The sequence below is a fragment of the Argopecten irradians genome, chromosome 3, assembly GCF_041381155.1.
Source record: "Argopecten irradians isolate NY chromosome 3, Ai_NY, whole genome shotgun sequence".
Lineage (NCBI taxonomy): Eukaryota > Metazoa > Mollusca > Bivalvia > Pectinida > Pectinidae > Argopecten > Argopecten irradians.
In genome coordinates this window covers 378,691-404,093 of record NC_091136.1, presented here as the reverse complement: position 1 = coordinate 404,093, position 25,403 = coordinate 378,691, and the positions used below count along the sequence as shown (strand labels likewise).

The 25,403-nt window shown below is 34.3% G+C and overlaps 3 protein-coding genes, 1 long non-coding RNA gene and 1 pseudogene across 4 annotated transcripts; 4 read left to right on the top strand and 1 right to left on the bottom strand.

Moving 5' to 3' along the window:
• Positions 1-4,304: 4,304 nt before the first annotated feature.
• Positions 4,305-11,731, top strand: LOC138320179 (hemicentin-2-like; the record flags this gene model as incomplete). The annotated part of the gene is made up of 4 exons (XM_069263222.1): positions 4,305-4,608; positions 5,658-5,948; positions 8,033-8,320; positions 10,895-11,731. Coding segments are annotated over 4 exons (1,206 nt in total), but the record flags the coding sequence as incomplete, so codon positions are not given.
• A 518-nt stretch (positions 11,732-12,249) lies between these two features.
• LOC138317223 (uncharacterized) lies at positions 12,250-15,925 on the top strand. Its single transcript, XR_011207735.1, has 2 exons — positions 12,250-12,529; positions 12,839-15,925. It is a non-coding gene; the product is annotated as an uncharacterized lncRNA (long non-coding RNA).
• A 2,966-nt stretch (positions 15,926-18,891) lies between these two features.
• LOC138320178 (uncharacterized) lies at positions 18,892-19,464 on the top strand. Its single transcript, XM_069263221.1, has one exon. The coding sequence runs from the start codon at positions 18,892-18,894 to the stop codon at positions 19,462-19,464; it is 573 nt and encodes a 190-aa protein (XP_069119322.1).
• A 241-nt stretch (positions 19,465-19,705) lies between these two features.
• LOC138317222 (uncharacterized) lies at positions 19,706-21,138 on the top strand (annotated as a pseudogene).
• Positions 21,139-24,511: 3,373 nt separating this feature from the next.
• Positions 24,512-24,838, bottom strand: LOC138320177 (putative methyltransferase DDB_G0268948). The gene has a single exon (XM_069263220.1). It carries the CDS (start codon positions 24,836-24,838, stop codon positions 24,512-24,514), a length of 327 nt encoding a protein of 108 aa, XP_069119321.1.
• Positions 24,839-25,403: the final 565 nt, after the last annotated feature.

The window sequence follows — 25,403 nt, the reverse complement described above, 5'->3', positions numbered from 1 at the left end:
GTCTGTGGCTGTATGATCCACCGGAACACTGTACCAAGGTTACCTCCAGACGTTACACAGGAACACACATCCGCTGTACAGAGGACGGCTGGGCTGGCTATAGTGTTGTAACATTGACCACCACCTACTTGTACACTACCTACTGGGACAGCGACGTTAGGACGGCGGTAAAACCGGACAATATTGGCCTCCTCTGGTACATCACATGTCAGTGTAAACTCAGTCCCGGGGATAGCGTACTCAGACGATCCCGTCAGGGATACAGCACCTTTAATTCAAAACAGTTGATGTTAACTATTCCAAAGCAACAAAGTTATTTAGCAAAATACACATAATTAATTCAGCATGCAGTTTGTATCAGAAGCGTGTTGCATCTACAACTGAAATACATTATTATATGATTGTTGACACAATTATGGTTATTGAGTGGAGGTAAATGGAGACGGAACAAAGGACCATCAACATGACAAGAAATCAAAGGGTCATATTATTATAATCCCAATGCATCAAGGTATTCCTACCTTTTTGGACGTGCGTGATTAATCAAGTAATTAAACAATCATAAAAACGGTTTGGCGTTGTTATTGTTGTGTCTGTCTTTCTTACATTCTGCGATGGTATTTGCAAAATTAAAAAAAAACAGTTTAAATGTACATATTTTAGCAGAAGCGGCTTTTGATATTTTAGATGGAAATGTAAATTGATAATTTATACATCCCCATTACTGCGAAGGTGTTGCGTTGACTTACACTTCGCCACGAGGCAACAATGCGAAATTAGCCTCCATTATAATCATGTGTACATGTATCTATTTAATATGATTTATTGATCTAGAAGTACGACAGTTAGGTCTACAATTTTATACCAGTATCTTAGTAGGATATCATATTCTAACCATACATATATATAAATACATAAGAAAGTATCACCTGGTTGGATGCGTTGGGTGACATCATCAAAGAATGAATGAATCACACAGCTTAAATATGAATAAAGGACTATATGTTATAGCACCTAGCTCGCATGATAGTCAAGAACTCCCCGGTCAGTAAGCAATGCCGTGACGTCAGTATTCCTCGATGTAATGACTAAATGACGGATTTTACTGATTGTTTTACTCAATTCGACGTGGTTATTCTTTGAAATGCAGATTTTTTGTTTAAATAGACGTTTACACTAGTTTTAAAATATCTTACATGCATGACGAAGTCACAATTGGAAACAAAAACCAGTGATATATACGCCTATCATATTGCTTTCAGCTACTTAACTAGATCGCATCGGTGTTTGTTTTTATCAGAATTAATTCATTTGTTAATGACGAAATACAATTATAGATATGCCAGACATAACATTTTTTACAAGGAATATGCCTACCTGATTTGTGACAGGAAACCGCAAGGATTAACAGACAAATCTCCGTGAAACAGATTTTCAGACACATATTTGTCCTGTCCGGATCGTTGTGCCACAAATCTGTAACTATCTGTCTGCTGAAAATAACTTTATGACTAGACGGGCCGTTGTGTATTCAATAAATACTGATATATGATTTCCTTTGGTACTTGTAACGCAGACACCACTTTAAAGTGTGTTAAAACGCATGGAGAGATGACGGTTTGTTGTGTTGTAACTATACATAATACAAAATTGTTCACTGTCATTCCCGTTTACAATTTGTATCTTAGTTTGTTTTACTTATATCGACTGCCTTACAATGATATACATGTATACGTTGTATAGTTCACAATAAGAAGAAATCGATAACATTGTGTAAAAGTTAATGACTATATGCATTATCGTATTATATTTGTGTACATCAAGTAAGGAAATGACACTTTCAAGATATGTATCCATGACAACGCTCAAAATAGTAAAAATAAGTACAATGATCTCATACAACTTTCGTGACCATCGATTATTGAAAATGTATTTGTTGTGGTATCTATCCAGTAGCATGGGAAACATAATAAGGCGGGTTATATAATTAAGTATCACAACCCCTGGAAATACGTAGTTCCCCAATAATTCAAAGATTAACTATTGTAATGAACACATTTTCATGTTGTAGTGGTGGATATAATTATTCTAGATTATAATATATAATTGCTAATTCTAAATTTTCAAAATATACTCACAAGTATCAATGAAAATATCATTAACGGTTTAAGCTCCATACATTTGTAAAATATTATTTCAATAACCACATTATCATTTATTGCATATAACAATTATAGAAACGATGAAATTCGCATTTTTATTACCTTTCAGAATTGTATTAAAATTATACATATCATAAATTATGAATATTTATCAATAAAACAAATACATATTCATAATTAGCTCTCGCTATATCAAGCAGTTGAGTTTAATATGTCTACCCTCTGTCGCTGTATGCTCCACCAGAACACTGCTCCAATGTTACCCTGTTTTTTTTTGTTTTTTTTTTGTTTTTTTTTTTTTTTTTAAATGAACAATTATCACTGACAGCTCGATTCCTTTCTCAATTAATACACATGACGCGAAATTAAGCCTCATTAAAACTGTTGAACTGCTAACAGTTGTCAGCGTAAATCAATTCCATCGGCGTTCCAATTAGCGTTATCATACGTGAACATCACCCAAAACATCAAACAACATTTACACAACATCGAATGGCATATGAGTATAGTTACATCTAAGTATTTCTTGATATATAGAAGAAAGTGCAAATTTGAGTAAGCATATCTAGAACCTTTGCGTTGTTGAATACAAATGATGTGTATAACATAATAACATGTGTATGAATGTATGAACTGTTTATTTAATCATATATACTTCATAGACATTTATATGGCAATGATCCAAAAAGCGGTTTTTATTTTTTATGTCATCATGTCTGATCAATTCATACAAAATATAAAAGATAAAACAAACACTTTTCAAGTTAGTATAGCTTATCTAGCTTTGAAGATAAATATAAATAATTAGTAAATTATATGATTTGTACAAGATTTGTTTTAGTTGTCATCAATTTATGTGCAATTTACTACAGCAGACGATGTGATTTTCGTATCATACAAAACAATCATATGTTTATGCCATGGTTATGCCGCATGTGATGATAATGTCAATTGATTGGTAAGTACATAATTTTTGTTCCAGATAATGCCCGGTCATATTTTTACCGCAAAATATTGATACGTACTATTATGTCTGCAAATATTGGGGCGGAATCTATAGAAATGAAACAAAAACATAATTTTAAATTTACCTTGATGTTCTTGCTTTATCACAACCGTGTTGTTAAACATGTTTTGAATATTTATGACACGACAGATTCCTACATTTAAAGTCGTAAGTGTTGTTTGATATAAGTTATTTTTCAAGAAGGACAGCGTAATAAATCAATTTAATATTGCGTAAGTTTGTTTGCATAGTGCTAAATGCCTGAAAACGTTCGAAATATGTGCAATAATCGTTGTATTGATTTCTGCTTGACTTTTTCTACTTTTTTTTATAATAGTACTTGTTGTTCCACGAAAGTATAGACGAAATGCGAACTGTAGACATAGTCAGAAAAGAATAAAACATCAGCTTATATTAATTGTTAAAAACAAACAGGGAAATAATACGTAACTATCCAGCACTTACCTGATCCATTGTTTGTATTGTGATAGATATGGAAAGCCATTGTTTCATACATAACACACTTTCTTTTTTTTTTTGTTGTTCATTCATTATCGGACTCTTGTCCTTATAATTTGTTTCCGTTTTTAGTCAATAAGGATACACTTACATAGTTGAAATATTACCTGCAGTTCCGAATTATTTTAATATTAGATTTCAGATACTGACATATTAAATTAGGAAAAGAAGGATGTGTCCCGTAGGAAAGGCATATGTAAGGGTTATAAATCTCTACAATCAGTTCAATTGATTTTGAAAAAGATTTTAAATAAGCGCCCAGGTATAAAACATGCGGCTGTAGTATTTTGTTATAAAAGTTATATGCACACTGATAAAACACCATGTTAAACTATTTCTTTGGGATTTCAGCAATATCGATTGTTATTGTGCAAGGTAAGTAATGACTTGTTATTATAAACAAGAACATTGTTTCGCACCATCAATATAGGAGAGCCGTTAATAGTCATAAGTATGGATTTCTTTCAAAAACACCAGAGAGTCACTCTCTATTCGTATAATTGTGATTAAGATTTACTATCAACCAATACACATGCAATACACACTATGCAATACAATGGCGCAGTAATTTCAAGCTATAAATGTTTATATTCATGATAACAAATTAATTGCTGTGTAATGTCCGTGTTGTAGGTAATACAGTAACCCCTGTGTATGTCCAGATCACCAACCCCGTCACACTGACCTGTCCGGCGGATGACCAGGCCACAAACCTGACCTGGACCGGACCTGGTGGTCACCTTTGGGTTACGGGTACCACAGTGGAGGATGGTGTGGATGGCGGTAGTATACCACGGATATCTGCTAACCACTCGGGAGGTAGTTACACACTGACGTTAACACAGGTCTGGGCCAAGGACACGGGTGTATATACATGTACAGTGGACGGGACAGTGGGACTACAGATGGTTATTGTACAAGGTATATAGAATACATATAAATATATATAGAAAAAAAAATGCACAAACGACGAAGTCTTCGTTAAGCATTAGCGCTTTCACTTTATCTTCAGATGCTCAACTGTAGTTACATGGTAACAATAACAACAACAATACATGATGACGTCTTAACGAAGACTTCGTCGTTTGTGCATTTATTTCTATATTATTACACCGGACAATGTGAAGATTATTTTTTCTGTACATATATATATATATATTATGCCTATGGCACGGGCATTTATACGTGTACAGTTAACGAAACAGTTAGACTGTTAATGGCTTATAAACCAGGTAAAACTCACAGAGACATGTGTAGTATGTGCTGTTTTATGGGTGCACAATGAAAACAAATATCATGTAGTCTGTGTTAAGGGTATTAAGGTTCGCAATAGAACACAAAACTTTTATGTTTAACATGCATATTCGTCCCCGTCTACTAACGACACAATTATACCAAAGTAACCAAATATAAAAATAAGTTGATTGTATTGAAGTCAGACCGTTCCCCTAAGCAAAACATAGTCAAAACGTTTTATGGGATAGAAGACTACATGTATTTCATATGTGCACATAGAGGATAGTGATATTCTAACTTGAGGTCACAGGATGTTGCAAAACCCGGTGTTTGCCGAGGGTTTTAAAACATTTTGTGATCGCATTGATAGTGTTACATTACATTTAGTATATACTGATTGTGCATCAAAACTATTCAGATTTAAATGAAGTTTAATGACAGAATATGCTTAGTTATCACATTGCATTTATTGTATTCCAGTTCCCATGCCTAAACATGTAGATATAAAAGGAATTATAAGAACACACTGTAATTGTCGAGTACAGCATTTGTATTTATTGGGTTTTTTTTTTGCAGAGTTAACTTTTAATTTTTGTGACAAGCTTTCTTTTGTAGACAGTCTTCTGGTCTAGAGCTGTGTGGCCTTTGGTCTCTTGTTGCATTAAATCATTGGTTAGCGTAGCCCGCAACTTTATCTTTGTATGGAGTGTTACATTTATTATTTCATAATCTAGGTGGTATGTTAGTAAACGTGGGTTACACCGGACGAGGTTTGACTGCAACATTACCATGCAGCTATAATGGTGGTCCAGCGGAATGGTCCGTTACCTCTCCAACGGTATTTCTGTACACGTCCGGGTCAGATATCAACCCGAGTCTTCCAGAGTCAACAAGGACTAGAATTAATGTGGTGTGGGGAGACAGTGACTATGCTCTTCAGATCACTGACGTGCAGTTGTCCGATATAAGGGAGTACAGATGTGTCTTCGGGTACAGAAGCATCTTTTATTATCTTTTACTATACAGTAAGTTTCTTAGTAAATCCATGCATGTTGTCAACATTTTACTACTTTGGACATAATGATAATGATAATAATTCATATTCTATAAACGTGTCACACATTTAAAAAAAATACATGCATAGTATTAAAAGGGACTAAATCGTTGAAAATCATGTTATAAAAGATAAAAAGAATTATAAAACTGAAAATAATTCTAAAAGTTGTGTACTTTGTATTAATAACAAAATTCAAAAGTTTATATAACCATTTTGTTCAAAATGAAGAAAAAACTGAAAATAAATAGAAACGACATAGTCACTATTTCATATTATTATCTTTCGGCGAGTGTAAACAATCCCTATATGCATGCGCGATGCGTGAACATTCAAAACATCCGATCGAAGGAAATCTCATCTGTCTAATGGACATATCTGCTATCGACTGAAAACACAAATTTGTCTACTACATGTTCCTGATTACTGTGTTAAATCTAATAAACGTTGAAATTTATGCAGAAGTTTTGTGAAGAGTTTCTAAGTGTAAATAATCCTATACTGTACAGGTTTTTGCAGCCATAAAGAATAGTTTTCATTATATCATATAGTTTTATGCTTGCTTCTACCATTATTTTATTAGCATTTGTCATAATATTATGTACTAGTCCGCTAAATCTGCCAATATTATTAGGAATCTTATTTTTTTTGCCTCATATATAGAGTTTATAATAAGGGAAAAATGGGAACAAAAACTAGTAATATAGGCATATTAGCGGAATAAGTAAGTACGTGTATTTCTTTTATCATTATATCAATATTCCTTATAAATTGTATATCCTTAGTTATAATGTCTATCCGTCTAATGGACATTCCCTATATATTTCTAGTTATAGTCTTTTCCGTCGAATGGACATTCCTAATATAGCCCTAGTTATGATATATATCCGTCTAATTCCCTATATATCCTTAGTTTTATGTCTATCCGTCTAATGGACACTCCTTATATAGCCCTAGTTATAATATATATCCGTCTAACTCCCTATACATCCTTAGTTTTATGTCTATCCGTCTAATGGACATTCCCCTACATATCACTAGCTATATAACCTTTTTCCATCTGATTTACTTAAAATAATCAGCCTAACTATGTATCTAAATTTTATGTGTAATTTTATGTATTCAAAGCAAAAATATACCTTACATTTACATTGTAGACCTATGTATATGTTTGCTTTATAATGTACATGTACACCTGTATTCATGCATAATATATACATAACTAACGGTTGAAAATACCTCTCACTTCTTGTCATATTTCCATCAAATACCCTTAAGCTTTATAGAACGTTTGTCGTTTTACTTGGCAATGTAGATACAGAGGCGTAGGAAGCGGGGGGGTGGTAGGGGTGGGAGAGGGTCGATGGGGGTTCTACTAGCGCGCTCGATACTCTGTTCGTCGAGCCAAAGAACAAAAAGGTAGTTATATTTCTTCACGATCGATTAAGTGGTTTTGATACAATGACTCTTTCACTCTTTCTGATTCCTTCGACATAAATGTTTGTCATGTGTCGGAAGGGTACATACGTATGAGAAACATCCATGTAACATTCTAGTTTGGAATGGTCTGAGTACTGGTAAGTACCGTTACTCCAAGCTGAACCTTAGAGTTCGAGAAGAAACCAAGATAATCGTGAGGCACACTAATAAAATTTACCATAAACTTTCCCCTTAGGGAAAATGCAGGTAAAGCCATGTTGCAATTAATATGGAAATTATAGTATGGTTTTATAATGACTTCAACGGTATTATATAAACGTTTAATAACTTTTCATACCACAGTAGGCAAACTTGAAGTAAAACATGGTTTCGTGCTAGATAAATTGATAAAAAACAACACTTTTTTGGCTTGAAATTTTACCTCCTCTATGAGTATCTTTGATTAAGATGTACTACACATTAGTAATGTATGTTAAATATTACTTTAGTGAATATAACCAATTATGCATGAACATGATTACATTAATGTCAATTTATGGTTTGTGACATGGGCTCAGTAAGTGTAATTTATGATATAAGACAATTTGACAACATAATTCGATATTTTGATTATAGTTACGCCCCGTTTCCCTGAAGTAGAAAACACAGTGATGTTAGACGGCCAAAACATAACAAGAGGAGTGGAGGATGCTAATCTGACGCTGACATGTAACGCACATGGTGGAACTCCCCCCTCAACCGTGTCATGGATAAGGGATAATACCACACTTGTGACGTGGGGAACCAAAGCCCAGTACACTAAAATGTTTACCAGAAACGATGACAAAAGCTTGTACATATGTCAGTCCAGTAGTCCAGCCCTTAGTAGCCCTCAGACCACCAGTGTATTGGTATACCTCGATCGTAAGTATATATGTATGCATTTCTGATACTGTAAGCTCGTTGATTTCTTCTATGGTAAACCTGTTTTAAACTTTTCGCTTTTTAATATATTATGTTAGCTCCTAATTATGACGGTAAATCAAATAACTCATAATTGAGGCAAATGGTGTGAAAATAACCACTTGTTTGAATAATTATTATTATGACGGCATTCCGCTTGCTACTAATAAAGTTGTGTGCTAAATATTCACACCATATCACTTTTCTATTAGATAACATCGAAGAAAGACTTTTTACATTATCTAATAGAATAATATGATTGATACATAAACCATTTAAAACAAGCTAAAGCAGCATTATCAATCTATCCTAATAAACAAATTATAACTCTACCTTATAATTTGAAATTCCAGTAAATATCGCCAAGCCGTTTTTAAGTATTTGGGGCTTCAAGTAATAATATTTCAATGAGAAAAATATATATACCCCTTTACTTAGTACGTTTTCACCCTGTATCGTTTACAGGGTGCTTCAAAACATCCTGTATGTGGTTTTTAGAATGAATATATTGTTTGTATAATAAAGCAAGAATTATAACGAAAATTATAAACATATTTGTTGGGACATTTCAACAATAATTCAACAGAGATGGCACATTGTATAGAGAACAACCAACTAAATAATTTAACATAGACCACAGTGTTAAACTTTGTTAAAGTTTTGGTATATATTATTAAAACAAAGGAATATTAGTAAGCTATTGTGCTCTATAATTAAAGTCTATGTTTTCTTATAACACTAGATAAAAAAAAAAGTTTGGGTCCTTCTGCTCAAACTCTAAAAAATCCAGAAATTCTAATGTTTTTACCTATTCATTGTCAAAATTGATATTTTGAACCTAAATCTCAATATGAATTTCCAAATTCACATCATGGTTATCTATAAATAATTACCTGTCAGAAAACATTTCTACTTATGAAATTCATAATTAGCCAGCCAATCTGCGGCCAGGTTTAAATTCTATCCTGGGCTCAATCTTGTATAAACAGGGGCCATTTCGAAGGTATTTTTCATTCAGTTGGTTTTTCCCTATACACACATTAAGTTGGATGGCGGTGCATTGATTGCATTTTTAGTGAATCATACTATGATGTATAAAACACTGTAATCCATTATGTCCTCCTGACGGACAAGCTGTTTTATAAGTCTTAATATGAAATAAGCTTAATATACACCACGATGAACCTTCATTATGAAATGTGCGAAATTATTCCTTTAGTACTTTATGAGAAATAGCGATAATAATAATTCTTTGTGGATGGGCGGAGGGACAGACCGACGAACGGACCATGGATGACGGGCAAAATCTGATGATGATGGTCTAAAAAACCTAAGTTGTGTTGACCTGAATAAAAGAACCTTTACCTGACCAATTTAAGTTTCGAAATCGTAACATCGAAGTTGTGAGACTTAAATCAATAATGCAAAATAAAGGGGCAATTATAATAGCATGTATATTGTAATGAGTTATAATTATTTCTGAATTGCGAATACCGCCGTTATTTTCAATTCTATTGTTCAAAACTCTTAACCCTGATATGTTATAAATTATCTATGGAATTGTGTCCGTTTCCGTTCATACTGGCTAGATTTAATAAATGGCGAGCTATACTTATATCAACAGTATAAACGTCACAGAAGGAATATAAACATTATCATCAATAAATATGTAATCCGGACACCTGCACGTCCTTAAGCATCAATACATCAACAGGGTCTAGATTTGTACTCAAAATATCCAAATAATAATAATATAATCGATCAAAAGTATCGGCATTCGCTAGCGGCCTTATCCCGAAATTAACAGGCACGCAACACACAAAGTAAACATAGGAAAATATCAAATTTGTTTGGGATAGGGAAGCTAATGAAACCCGATGGTACTGAAATCGCACTTGGACGCGGTCAGTAGAAAAATCGTTTGATAGTTGCATAATTATATCATCGTTGTCCTAATATTGTTAGAAATTAAGTCTCTTACACATAAATTACCATAATCATAGTCTCCTTTCAGGTTCTTAACATATGAAAGTTTGATGAAAGCAATAAAATCTCGATATGCCGCATGTGTACGCTTTGGTAAGCAAAATAATGTCATTAACTAACTTCAAAGATATTTGCTGAACTAAATCATTGTAAAGTTTGTTGCTTCTTTGAATAACCGGCCATTGACTGTTCAGATAACTACGTTTAACGCTGTCCTTATAGGTTTGCGCACACATGAAAAACTCCTCTAGCCTCGGCCGTTTCCGTCTATTTGGAACAACCGGTTCCCGTTTGTTTAAGCAATCGTGACGGACCTGCAGTTTGTTTTATATAGTCGTCTGAGGGCTTTGTCAAGACTAATATTTATATAATTATTATTATCATTTAGTGCTTATAGTTTCTAACATATGATTAATCAAATAAAGATTTCTAAATAAATGTATATCCTAAAACGAAATGTTATCTTCAGGCTGAATGCTAATTTAATTCTTTGCCATCTCTTCACGCAATAAAACTAAAACACACTTAATTGTGTTTTTTTTAATCCAGTAAAACCTTATATACCACATCTATCACCCTATTCATCACCGGTAGAAAACACAGATATTCAGATCGTTTGCGAGTCTGTAGGAAGTAGACCTGCTGCTGACATCGAGTGGAATGTTGGCGGAACATGGCTGTCAATTAATCCAGGGGAGGTCAAGGTACTGGACACTTCTACCGATACCTACACCGTGACGTCATCACTCTCACGCCGTGTCACACGTCAGGACAATGGGAAGTCTGTGTACTGTAGAGTCAGTAACCGGGCCTTGTCTGGAGGGATTGAGTCAGTACGACAGACTATAACAGTATTGTGTAAGTATCTCTAACACAGACACACGTCAGGACAATGGGAAGTCTGTGTACTGTAGAGTCAGTAACCGGGCCTTGTCTGGAGTAATTGAGTCAGTACGACAGACTATAACAGTATTGTGTAAGTATCTATAACACAGACACACGTCAGGACAATAGGAAGTCTTTGTACTGTAGAGACAGTAACCGGGCCTTGTCTGGAGGGATTGAGTCAATGCAACAGACTATAACAGTATTGTGTAACTATCTCTAACACATTAAGTATTATTAAGTCAAACACCTGTCCTTGTCTGCAGGTATTAGCCCGTTTATATTACTTTACACTTATGGTAGATGATTAATCTGATGAAAGTGTTCATTAAATATGAAATTTTACAACCAGAATCTCAAATAGTATGATGGCTACAGCAATTAGAAGTATAATTATAGCATTAAGAATAGCTAAATATTGATTAATGAAAGAAATCCCGATTCAATCTAAACAAATAACAAGATAATGAATTTACATATTTACCGAAGTGGCCTAGTAGTTCAGATATTCAGACAAACAAAGTAAAAATAAAATATAAAATTAGATTTTGGGAAAAAAGATGCCCCGACATAACACCACAAAACTTCCATCGTGTTCGTATGTTGGGCAATTGCTAGGTACTGACTGTTAGTCGATCTTTTTCTCTAGATTATTCGATTTTCCGCTGCCGTCAAGCCTGAAACGATAACAAACATATCGAAATCCCATAATAAAAAAATAAATACAACAATATTTAGTCATGCCTATTAAAGAAAACAAAATAACAATCTAACACAGTACACCAGAAAAGACATGTCACGTCATTGTCAATTATACTCTGACTATGTAACGGATTTAGCCGTAATTTGATTTATATCAAATGCATGATATAGACATATTGATGCAAAAGATAATTAATCGAACTGTCATCGATCACATCAACTGGTTTCAACCAAAAACTTTTTTTTAAATCAGCCTATCTATGTTGATAATCTGTTGTGTTTTAGTTGGGCCTGATTATGTAAATATATCAGGGAACAGAGTGGTGGTGGCGGACGGTACCAATACTCTGACCTTGACCTGTACAACACAGGAGTACAACAGACACGTACACATCACGTGGTACAACGGAACAACACGAATACCTAACACAGCGGTCGTCACCAACACGTCAGGAAGTTACGGGAGTTTTATATCTACACAGGTTCTACAACTCGCACCTGACAGGTACCAGGACGGTAACGTGATTAGGTGTGTGGTCCAGAACGAGGACGTGACGCTGGGAGAGAGGACGTCCTCCGTTACACTGGATGTCAGATGTAAGCGTTTTAGACTATATTATAATATTTAAACTGAGACTTAGAGAGACTTGGCATGGTAAAAATACAAAGATTTACATTTTCAAAGTGAAATACAATGTCCTATTTTAGAACACAAAGCGGAAACTGGTCGAAAGCGATGCTATCAAAATGTACACCCTACTCGATGAAATATAACTGTTATTCGTCAAGAAAACAATGAATATCCTTTATTTTTCCTTCTGGAATAACACTTTACTTAGATTCATGCATTTTATTTTTGTAATATACTAGCTCCTTCATAGAAAGTTTTATCTGGTTTTTTAACAGATGGTCCTTACTTGAAGTTATTTGCGATTCCTGGAGAGAAAGTGATAGAAGGCGTAAATCTTGAAATTGCGTGTAACGTAGACAGTAATCCTGCCCCGTTATCTATAACATGGTCCAGAATAGGAGGTCAACTTCCGGTCGATGCTGATGTCACGTCTGGTCTTCTTCGAATACCATCTTCTAGACAGGTAGATGGCGGCACATACCTTTGCACTGCGGTAAACTTGATTGATATTGGACAAGCCTTCATCCATATCGAAATAAACAGTAAGTTCTCATACGAAACTATATTCCATTCCACCACGAATCTTTGAAATAATTCCGTATATGGAGTTATAAACCTCTAACGGTACTCCTAAGGAATCATTGATATCAAATTGAAGCTATATATGTTATAGCTATATATGGTATTCTGCTTGTTAAAAAGCAGATATTTTATATTCAACGGATTTAAATGTTGATGTGTGATCCTGATTTGTCACTGGTGTTAGCTGTGGGAAATTAATCTGGCAACCCGTTGGGTATGACGGATTGCGCGCGCTAACCTTTTGAACATGAAGACATTTACGTAACGTCATGACTTCAGGAGGTGTGACTGTGGCGTGCATTGTCGATGACGTCATAAATATTGACGTGCAGCCGATTGAATTATGTTCATCTCGCGGTGAAAATGTTTCTGTTTAGGCTTTAATTTCTTCTTTTTCTTTTGTATGTGAGAGAAAAAGAATCGTTCCCTACCTATAATGGTGTGTCATCAAAAGTCCAAACCTCGGGGGAATTCCTGAATGTCCAATCCTCGGTAAGCCTCCGGTTGGATGTTTATGAATTACCCCTCAGGTTGTGATTTTGTTGTCACATCCTCTAGGTAGGGAAAGATTATATTAATATATTCTATCACATCTTGAGATGAAAACTAACATGCTTATGCAAAGTATTTAAAAGAACCATATTGCAATTACTCTTTAAGTCATTTAATGGTATTATCGCCAGTATGAAATATGCATTGTACGTATGTACGTATTCATTCAATCATCTAAATACTTTTTTATGTTTATCATCTCAACTTTCAACTCATTTTATGGCAATCTGTAATAATGGGGTAATGGGGAGTGGGGTTGAAAGTCTTAATGGTGTACTCGGAATGTACAAGAAACATGGTTTAAAGTATAGAATAAAGGTTGGATATAGAATTCATTCTTGTCACTCCAGAAGTTCTATAAGTACACATTTCCTAATACTGATCCCAATTCCTTAATGGGGAGGGTCAGAGTCAAATGGGGCTGATTGGAGGACGCATTGTGCTTAACCTTATGTTGAGGAAAGGTAAGACAAATCAGCGTTTCATGTTGTAACAAAAACATTGACATGTTTTGTAGCATTAATAATGTATGTCATACATATATGTATATGCATTGTTGTCTTTATATTGCACTGTATCTTAACATCATTGTTTTTGTTTAATGCTGCCATATTCAAGCACACTTGCTCATTTATCTTATTCTATTACATTAAACTATTGTCGTATTATATGGTCCTCTCAGTACTTATTAACTGTCATATTTAACCATATGAAAAACTTTGACATGAGTAACAATAATATTCAGCCTTGGAATACGTTTGTATATACATGAATTATAAAATGATATTTGCAAATACATTTTACGTAGATTCAAAACTTAAAAGTCGGTATTTTTCAGCATTTCAAAATTGTGAAAAGTAAGTTACAGTTGCACAGAAACCATTAATTCCATCAGTTATCGACATGCTTCCATAGTTTGATATAAGAAGCATGGCAGTAGTTTATCTAAAAGCTTCTGATGCGTAGATGAATTCTTCAACGTTGAACGAAGCAGAGAAGATTGTGGTAAGTAAAACGTGAACGATTTTATAAAAGAAACTAAATTTGTGTTTGTATTTACTGGAAACTACTTTTGTACTTTTGTTATATTTAGCAATTATGATTCTAGCTAATTTTGAAATAAGAGATCATACGCTACGATTAACCACAAGTGAAGTGTTATGATTCTTTTTAGAATTTATCAATGTGACCTTCCATCAAATTATATGCCTTGTACATATACGTCATAAACCACTAGTATAGTCAAATCATGTCTTTACATTGCTTAGTTGGCTGGTATAAACTACTGTTCCAATCTAATTGCTAATTCTATATAAAAATGGTTGTTCAAAATTATCAACGAAACTATCAAAAACGTTTAAAGCTTCATACATTTGTAACATATCATTTCTATGCACATGATATTATGATCATTTATTTCAGCATTTATGAAACTTGATTGATTCACACTTTGCCTCCATCAGTATTAAATGTGATTCCTGCCTTTACGTCAAGATCGCCTCTTTCTTTCTACCGACTACGCTGATGTTTTATTATAACACCAACGCAATCATAACATGCATCGGTTTAGAGAACAGCTATATGAAGCCGTTTAATTTGTACGTTGTTTATCCGTATGATGAAACAATTGACGTCATGTTCATTGACGTATAGTTTTCTATGTGATAATCTAATTGAACCGTAAGTAAGAACGAATAGTGTGTCGAATTTTGTCATTTTTACTAACTGTAATTCAGAAACAGAAAATGTCCCTGCAACCAATATGTTTAGATAAAATGTATGCGACAGTTAACATACAAAGCGTTTACATTTCTGCAATGTTATATTAACAATATATTTATATCATGTTTTGTTTCTGTTTTGTATAGATTTCTAAAGTGACATAATTTTTGCAGAATTGTCACATGAACATACCCGTAGTCCGGATCACACTCACCGTTTAAAAAAAGTGCACAGGAACGCCCACAAAACAGGAGACATCGAAGTATTCATTCTACAGACTGAACTAGAAAGAGATACAGATACTTTTACCCAGAAGCTAGAGTGTACCAAACTAAACTGCATTATGCGAAAGACGCAAAGACATAATACAAACTCTTTTTCTTCGTGCATGTTGTGTAATATTCCCAAAGATTGAAAAAAAACTTACTATATATACACTTAATATAATACAATAAATGTTTCTTTGTCGATGATATGCGACCAATAAAGTAGACAATACTATTCTATGTTTCATGTGGGAGATGTTTTGTTTTTTTGGTGTGTCGGTAGTTTTATTTGTGTATATGTATTGAATACATGTATTTATGCGGAGCGAGATGCATCGTCCATTAGAATAATATTGTTCGGGGAGCTGACAAAACGGGTATAAGGTATTGATACATCTTTGATGAGCTTTTACAAACTGAGGACATCAACTATTTTACAGTCAAAAATAATTGGCAGAGGGATTTATATCAATGTAGCTATTCAATATCATGGTGGCAGAACAAGAGCCATCCGTACAGTTCAATACAATCTTCTGTTTCATAAAAACGGGCTATGATATTCCAAACTATTTCAAATATCTTTAGGGTGATAATAGTAACTCTAGAACTATTATACATGAATTTTGTTTTATACGGATAAACGGGCAATCGTTGAAGGAAAAATTAATTATAAACATTGATATCACTATATATTTAGATTTCATATAATAGGATTATGAAATGAATTCCGTCTGCAAATTTTTATGAGAATCCGTTACGCGGATTCATACAGTTTTCTGTCATACCCCGATGGAATTAAAAATATATTCACATTAATGCTTAATTATCTCTATATTATTGGGTATAGGAGATTTCAGAAAAGATGGCGTGACGTCACAGAAAGTTTACATCCGGGTCCTCAAAGGTACAAACACAGTATGGCGACTAATAAAAAACAACACAGATACGCACATCCCTGCTACACAATCGATATTTTAACAAAAGTATCCAATTTCATACTTGCAAATTCTGATTTTAAAATGGTTTCTTATTGTCTCGGATTTAGTGTTGATCATGAAGCCAGCTTGCGAAGCGGTGCCGGGCCGTCACACGTACCGTTTTTTGTTAACACGTTGAAATCCATGTTGTGAAAAATTTATGAATAGATAATTGATTTAAATGTGTCATGTTTTCTGTTATAGATGAAAAAGCTGTTCACAACACTATTATAATAATAATATAACGAAATGTGAACCACCTGGCCGGACCACGGTCGCTCGTGCATGGCTTCGCTAGTAGATCACCTCAGGCCACAGCCCATAGTTGGGGAAATTAATAATATTAATACGTAATTACCAACACATATCTCGAGTACTTGTAAAAGAGATATATTTCGATCTTTACCGTGTATATCTTGTTTTAAATGAATGTTGTAACCACTGTATGTACGTACACGTATCGCAAAATTGAAATGGTGAAATCGTTCAGATTTCATGCTGTAGAGTTTATTCTTTTTATTTTTTAGTCGCTTTTATTCCATGGACTGTTATGTGAAGTCTCAAATTTAAGTGATGTTACTTTTAAATAATTTGAATACATGTTAGATAGACTACATTTAGATTTATACATAGTGAATACAGATCGTAGTACTGTAAATGCCGACCAGGACACATTGCGCGCGGCTTCGAGAATCCTAAATAACTCAAAGTTTTGTTTAAACATATGATAAAAAGTAACTATAAACTGACTCATTTCTATGTCATAAGCTAAATTCCAAAATTTCTGACGAAAAAGTTATCCAGAATACGTAATTCTGTGGCTCTGAAAAAGGACGAAATTCGGTATCTCGGCAGTACTGTACGTAATGGCTGCCGTGCGCTTGGGGTGATCTACGAAAGCAAACTTTAATTTGGTCATAATCACACATTGTAGGTGTTTAACCAAGTAAAAGTTAGAAAACAGTAATCGCCTATTAAAATGTCAGTAAAATATTTTGAGGAACTTTGAATTTAATTTGTAATTTCAAGTTGATATTCGCAATATGTCTGTCAATGTTTATACGTAATGGCGACCGTGTTTTCTCGTGGCGGTCGAAAATGGAGTCGAATAAACAGGGTAAAATATATGAATACCATATGTTGAAATATATATATTATTGTTAAATATTTTTATTTGCATTTTTTTGAAATTAAAATAACGCAAGAGTTCTCGGATTGTCGTACTATTTATTACTTTAAAATGTAAACAAACATCGCAAGCGGCTGTGCTCCCACCATGTTTATGTGTACAGATATACGGAGTTGTACCTTTGAGCGCCCGGATGTACCTTTGTGTGACGTCATCGCCATCTTTTCTGAAATCTCCTATTGTAACTAATGAAATATTCAGTTAACATACTGATTATTGTTTTATAACACAATAAAACATTTGACGTTTACCGAGGTCATTCCGTTATGTTTGTACATATTTTGACAGATTAAAGGTCAGGGGTGTTTGGTAAAATGTGGTTTACTCTTTTGCAAAGCAACGCCTTCGTGAATATCTACAAATAGGCAATAGGCATTGAAAAATCGTTCCGACGGAATGCCAGAAGAAAGATTTGTCATGAAATATGTACAGAGGGAAAACATGTAATTACTATGTTTGGAACCTGAAACAGCGATTACAACCAATAAGTTCTTTACTTTGTTTTGTGTATACACGACCCCGGTTTTAGTATAACAAAAAAAAAAACAGTTTAAATGCAGACATTACAGTGATTTATTATGTATAGCGTATTCTATATCTCGAGATTGAACATATTGTTCATCGATTAAGTATTGGTACATATTTACATTATTAATTATTTTTTTTTTGAAATCAGTACAGATAAGCACTGTTTTCAGAAACATGCAAGAGGCCTTTACATCATTAATAAACTGTTTGCTGATTTTACATTAATTTTAACCTGTTACATTGATTGTTATTGATATGTCAGCATTAGATATGCTTCATATGCATGCCCACCTGCTTTAAGTAAGCATAACACACAGATTGATAGAACAGAAACCAACAAAATATTTCCCTGTGCCATAATTGTCATCTATCCCCAGCTGGTCGATTCTCCTCTCCGAACTGCAAAGGTCTTATAGTTCTGAACGGAAACAAAGTTATCGTTCCTGATTTGGAACTCTTCTTTATTGGTAACTACTTCCGGGGACTATTATCGCTTGGTTGACGACAGCAAAATGGAGATACCTGTAGGCCTAATCGACGATGCTTGTGATCTACAAAGTTTAAACGTGAAAGATTTGAAGAAATATCTGAGTAGTCGTGGGCAACATGTGTCAGGTAATAAGCGGCAACTACTTGAGCGTGCGCAGGGGGCAAGACGTTTATGTTTAAGCGACATTAGTATAGATAGAAAAGATAACATACAAGAGCAGGAGAACAGAAAGAACGACAAACTGTGTACACCGCTAAATGAACGTCTTCCTCATCCATCGGAGTTGAAAAATTGGACAGAAAATTTTTCTAACATTCCAGATTTCACAGAGAAGGAAATTTACAATTATATTGTGTTGAAAATGAACCACAAAAAACAGTTGAAATCGAAAGTGTTTTACGAGGATGGACACGTACATTCAGTGAAAATGTCGGACGTCGATGAGAACTCAAGCCACTGTTATGTGAAAGCAAATGTGCTCCCATCCCTTCCAACAGCAAATAAAAAGGATACACCGGACTACAGTACCTGGGTGATGTTATCTAAGGTGTCAGGATGTGTATACTCGGCAGAATGTAACTGCACAGCAGGGTAAATATTATTTTATTTGAAATACTTAATGTTGTATTTTTTTTTATATTAATATATATAAAATAATAATATATTAATGTCTAATTGTATTCCCGTTACATTGGGCCTCCTTGTCTGAGAGTTTCTATTGATCATGGCAATAATCCTCAATAGGCAGAGTGTTCACATATTTGTATCAGTTTGAAATTTTCTGCGCAATAGCAAGTTTGTTTTTGTTTATTTGCTATATGATTAATTGATTTTTTTTTCCTTTTCAGGGAGGGAGAGAGGCTTGTAACCATATTTCTGCATTGTTATACGCTGTGGCAGATATCTCAAAGAAAAAATCCGAGGGTAAGCTTGCTCCTACTGCCCAGAAATGTAAATGGAACAACCCCAGGAAAAGAAAGTTAAGCCCTAAAAAAGCTGAACAAGTCCAATTCAAGAAACATTCATTTGAAAAGTCTTCAGAAGGTACCAATGTCCAAGTAAAACTCTATGACTCAAAAAACTCTACCTGTACTGCAAATGTTCAAAGGTTTAAGGAGCGACTGCTTCAGAATCAGTCGACATCAAATGCTGGATGGCTTGCAAATTTTATGAAAGTTGATAGTGACAGTTTAGTTGATGTACCTATGCTTCATTCAATTTCCTACCAGTTTAGAGATTGTGTTGATATCAGAAGTCATTATATCCAGGGAACATTTCAGAGTTATTTTGATAATCTTTGTGTCACAGAGGATGAATGTCTTTTGATTGAACAATGTACAAGAAAACAGTCTGAAAGTTCTCTATGGAAAAAGGCAAGACAAGACCGCATTACTGCTTCAAACTTTGGGTATGTAATGAAGAGAAAAAGCTTCGATAATCCAGAAGGTTTGGTGAACAAACTCTTTGATTACACCTTTCAAGACAATGAATATACAAGGTATGGGAGAACACATGAAAAACCTGCAAGGAAAACATATGTAAGGTACATGAAAAAAAACTCATCCTGGCATCCAAGTCAAGGAATGTGGATTATTGGTAAAGCCAACATATCCCTTTTTGGGAGCAAGCCCAGATGGTCTTGTGTACTGCACTTGTAAAATGTGTCATTCAATGGGACATGGACTCTTAGAAATCAAATGCCCAGCTTCCCAGAAATGGAGAATGCTCTCCCCAGAAGATTGTGCCAGAGATAAGGATTTTTATTGTTCTCTTAACGACAATGGAGACATTGTTTTGAAAAGGAACAATGTGTACTATTACCAGGTACAAGGACAAATGGCAATTTCTGGTCATAAATGGTGCGACTTTGTTATCTGGACCTGCAAAGGGAAAGTAGCTGTGGAGCGCATAATGTTTGATGAAAGTCTCTGTGGTCAATAATGTTGAGAAAACTTGCTCTGTGCTATGTGGAAGTGTTTATACCAGAACTGTTTACTGAAAGAGTGAAACGCGGAAAAAAATTATTTGGATAATTAACTCTGTCGCTTTATGTGTTAAAATCTATAGTATAGAACATTTGATACATTGTTTTGCTAGAATTATACATAAAACTGCCATTTTTTTTTCATTACAGTGTTATAGCAGCAAAACTTTTGACCTTTCACGCAAAATGAAATGCATATTGATATGGTGTAGCTAATAATGTTTTCATATATGCATGACATGTAAAGATGTATAATTGAATTATATATATATATAAATGTAATTTTTTTACTTTTCATTCAGGTGAACCCAAGGGTTATGAAAGTGTTTTTATATTCATAATAGATCCACAATTAATGAATTTTTGTTTGTTATGGATATGGGCAAAAGAGCAGAAAGTTATAACTTACTAAATAAAATATGAAATTTCTATAAATGTTTGTAAATGCTTGTAGTTTTCTATCTAGGAAAAAGAAACCATTTCAAACTTTACTATAAAAAGATTAATTTGCTGTGTTTAGAAATATGAGGTGTTCATGATCCTAATACTGTAAATGTGCATTGCAACTAAGTGGTATATACATAAACCTGCTTATTTTTGTTTTATACCTAAAAGCTATAAGCCAGAGTCATTTAAGGAAGTTGGTGAGACTAGAGGTGACTCAAAGTCACCGACTTTCAGAAAGTTGGTCACTATGAGAGGGATCCATATATACCCCACTCATGTACACTAACTCAGTACACTAACTGTATATATATATAATTCAATTTTGCTTGAAAAAAGCATTTTCATTGGCTTTAAAATTACTTTATCAGCCCATAAAGGGAAAAATGGTATCGCTGTTTGTAACGTCGCTTCGGATTGGCATCAGCTTCGAACTTCATAGACAAAAGAGTCCCAAAATGTATTTTAAATATTGACGAGATTATCTTTAGAAAATTGAATTATAAGGATTAATTTGAAATTTTGAATATATTCTTTTATGTTTTGGAGACAGATATAACAAAATCTGAGTACTCTCATCATAAACCGCTTCACGGTTTATTTAGAATACACTCAGATTTTTTGTTATATCTCCATAAGATAAAAAATCTATTGAAGTTAATCCTTAATTTTAAATATACTTTTAAAAAACGTGTATCAGTAGATACTAAAATATAAAAACGGCATTCTTTTTTCGTTTAAGTTTTAAGGCCTTTCTCGCCATCTTCAGGCATTTATTTATTTACTTTAGCTTAGATACAAGGTGACGTCATAGTAAATGATGACGTCATCATAGTTAACATTAGTGAAAAGGAATGCCACGTTGATATTTTTAATTTCAGTATATATATATACATGCAGATACCTGGTATACATGTATAAGTGTGTACACTGTACAGCAGACTGCATAACTACATGCATCAGGGATCACTGCAAGGATCATTTCAGTTGAAAATATATGGGTCATTTTCAATATAATGGTAACAGTGTAAATACAGTTCACAAGATAATTAAGCAAAATACCAAATTTATTTGATTAACATGAAAAATCTTATTGAATGTCAATACATATTCTTGATCAAGAAGATATTTTAATATATTCAATGCTAAAATCTATATAAAAATAATTCTTCTGATACAAGGACACACAGAAATGATCCCATATAGAGGAACACTTTTGATAGATTTTATCTGTACAAACTTGATTAAATCTACCTTCTGCAAAATTTTAAATACATAACAAAAGTTCAATTTAACTTTAATAATTTATCAATATGTTGAGTCAAAACAAGATATCATACAAGTCACTTGTCTAACACTAACGGCGGCTGAAGATTGGTTAGTTTGGCACACAGACGCCATACTTTGGATGCCCGTTTGGACATTGTAATAGGCATAACACCTTGTAGAATTCTAAAGTTCTTTATTCTTTCCATTTGCTTCTCTACATGTATACGGACATTGGCAATATCTTTTGTCTGTTGTACATCTCTCTTAGAAAACCTGACACTTTTCTTTTTAAATATTGGAATAATAAGCCTCACACCTCGGGGTGTGGTAAGATCAGCGATCGTGAAACCTTTGTCTGCCATTATAGCATCACCTGGTTCGCAGAATGTCCACAAGTCCGGTTTCTTTAGTGATCTGTTTATCACTGATACTACCACACCATAGGTCGGAAATAAATGTCACATGACCATCAGGACTTATACCAACTAACGACTTCCAGGTCATATGCGATTTATAATCGCTATACATGAGAGATTTAAGCTGAAGTGAGCTTGGCGTTTCAGTCCTAATTTCAGTACAATCAATTATGACCCTTGTTGCCGGAAACTTATCCTTAAATACTTGCGGCATGTTGCTGTCCACCACTTCTCGAGAAGGCCACATGATCAAAAATGATAACTGTGAGTCCAAGTAGTCAATCATTGATTAAACACATCCCCACATGTTGTCACTGAAATGCAGAATCGAGCTGCCAAGTCTTCTAGCAAAAGTCCAAGTCGAAGACGCATTAAAACAATTAAGAATTCATCAATTAAGCGGAGACTTCGAGGTCGCCCACTTGTACCTCTTGCTTTGCTTTGTCCTGATAGTCGCATCCATCTTTGATTTCATCAAACACTGCTTTCAAACATGTCTTTTTAGATGGAATGCTTTGAGCGCTTTCATGGTTCGATGAATTTTTAGAGTAGTTTCTCATGAAACAAATTCAACATGAAGTGCGAATAAAATCCTTAATCGTAACCCGATACGGTCAAACATAGCCTAACCCTTTTCCTAGACGCAACGTGAATGCATGTTTATAGCATTGGAGTACATGGGAAAAACGTCAATGCATTTAAAAACTATATGCTATCAAATAGTAATAACTTTATCAAATTCCCTTTCTTAGATTTGGCCTGTGATTCTTGTATACTTGTTATATATAAATAGCAAAGAACAATTAATATAGTTTACCTTTTAGATTCCACAAATGGAATGTTTACTACAGCCAAGCCATTTTCAAGATGTATACGGTGTTCTGTCCAGCAGCCGTCCAGGGTTTCGTTGTACACTTCTTTTAACATAGTTATTTAATTGGAAACATCAATATCGTTTAATATCTATTTTGCTGACATACGAAAGAAGCACAATTTAAAAAAGGATGCCATTTTTTTGACTCGTGCCCTATCCGGACCTCGAACATTAGATCTACGGCACCCAATCGTCTGCGCGCCACATCCACGTCCACAAAAAAAGGACGTCTTTATGACGAAATTTAGTCGGTTCGATATGCTGACATGATCACTGTGTCAATTGTAAAATGATACCTTTGGATCAACAAGACATAGTGCATATGAATCATTGTATTTAGTAATTATGAAATATCACAGAAACACAATTTAACATAGAATGACAATTTATTGACTCATGCCCTATCCAGACCTCACGATCTACGGCACCCAATCGCCAAGCCAAACATACCTGCGCCTTCTACCACCGCGCCACATTTTTGCTGACATTTATACTAAAATAATTATTTCAAGCGTGACATATTGTACGGATGAGTGTCATATCATAAATGGCTTGTAGCTGCATTTGGAAAATCCCTATTCAATTTAACAATTGAAATGACCAAATAAAAACAAACCTCCCATATCAGGTGCCGGGCTTCCTTGTTGTGCATGTTTTATGTGTTGAAGGAATACACTGCCAGAACACCACCAGGACGAAGTACCCGTGTCGCCTCCTTCCAAAAACACGGCTGATTTATCCAATGAATGAATATACCGGCTGTCATAAGGTCCACACTTTCATCCTGTTGGAAATATAAGTCCTCTGCCAGGCCGACCCTGAAGTCGATGTTGCTTTTTACTGCCAACGCTTCAGCTATTTGGGATCCACTAACATCCACTCCTATCACATGTTTCCAGGTTTTCGCCAAAGGAAAGGTACTCTGACCGTTCCCACATCCGACGTCAATAGCCAGATTATATGCATACGTCTCAGACTGCATACAGAATTGTTTTATCGTATCATATACATACTGAGGATAAGATGGTCGGTACTGGGAATACAATTTCGCATGTCCTTCGGCTTTAAATCGGCAAAGTATCTCCTCGCGACATCTTTAAAACAATGAAAAATGAAAAATAAATGTATACATAAGAATTACGCTTAATTATGAGTATTGCCCGTACCGCATTGTTGATTTATTACATAACTATAATGGAATATTTAAAAACATCTGAAAATAAAGCAAAATGAAGGAAAAGTGAAATGCAGCGTAGTTATGTCCTACAGCATCTGAATCCCACAGGCTGAAATGAATCCTGCAAAAGTACATTCCAAATCCTGCGACAATTAAGTGTGTTGGTGTGATGATGATAGAATTTAGCTATATTCCAAGATTGTTAAGGATAAGAGTTACACATTTTTAGAAAGTGTTTTTAGTTTTAGAAACAGAGGTAAACGCAAAACTTGAAAGTCAAGTCTTATAAATAGTTCAACATCCCTAAGTTTCACAGCCTCTCCATACCATGGCCTGAAATGAATCCTGCAATAATTTGGTGTATTGATAT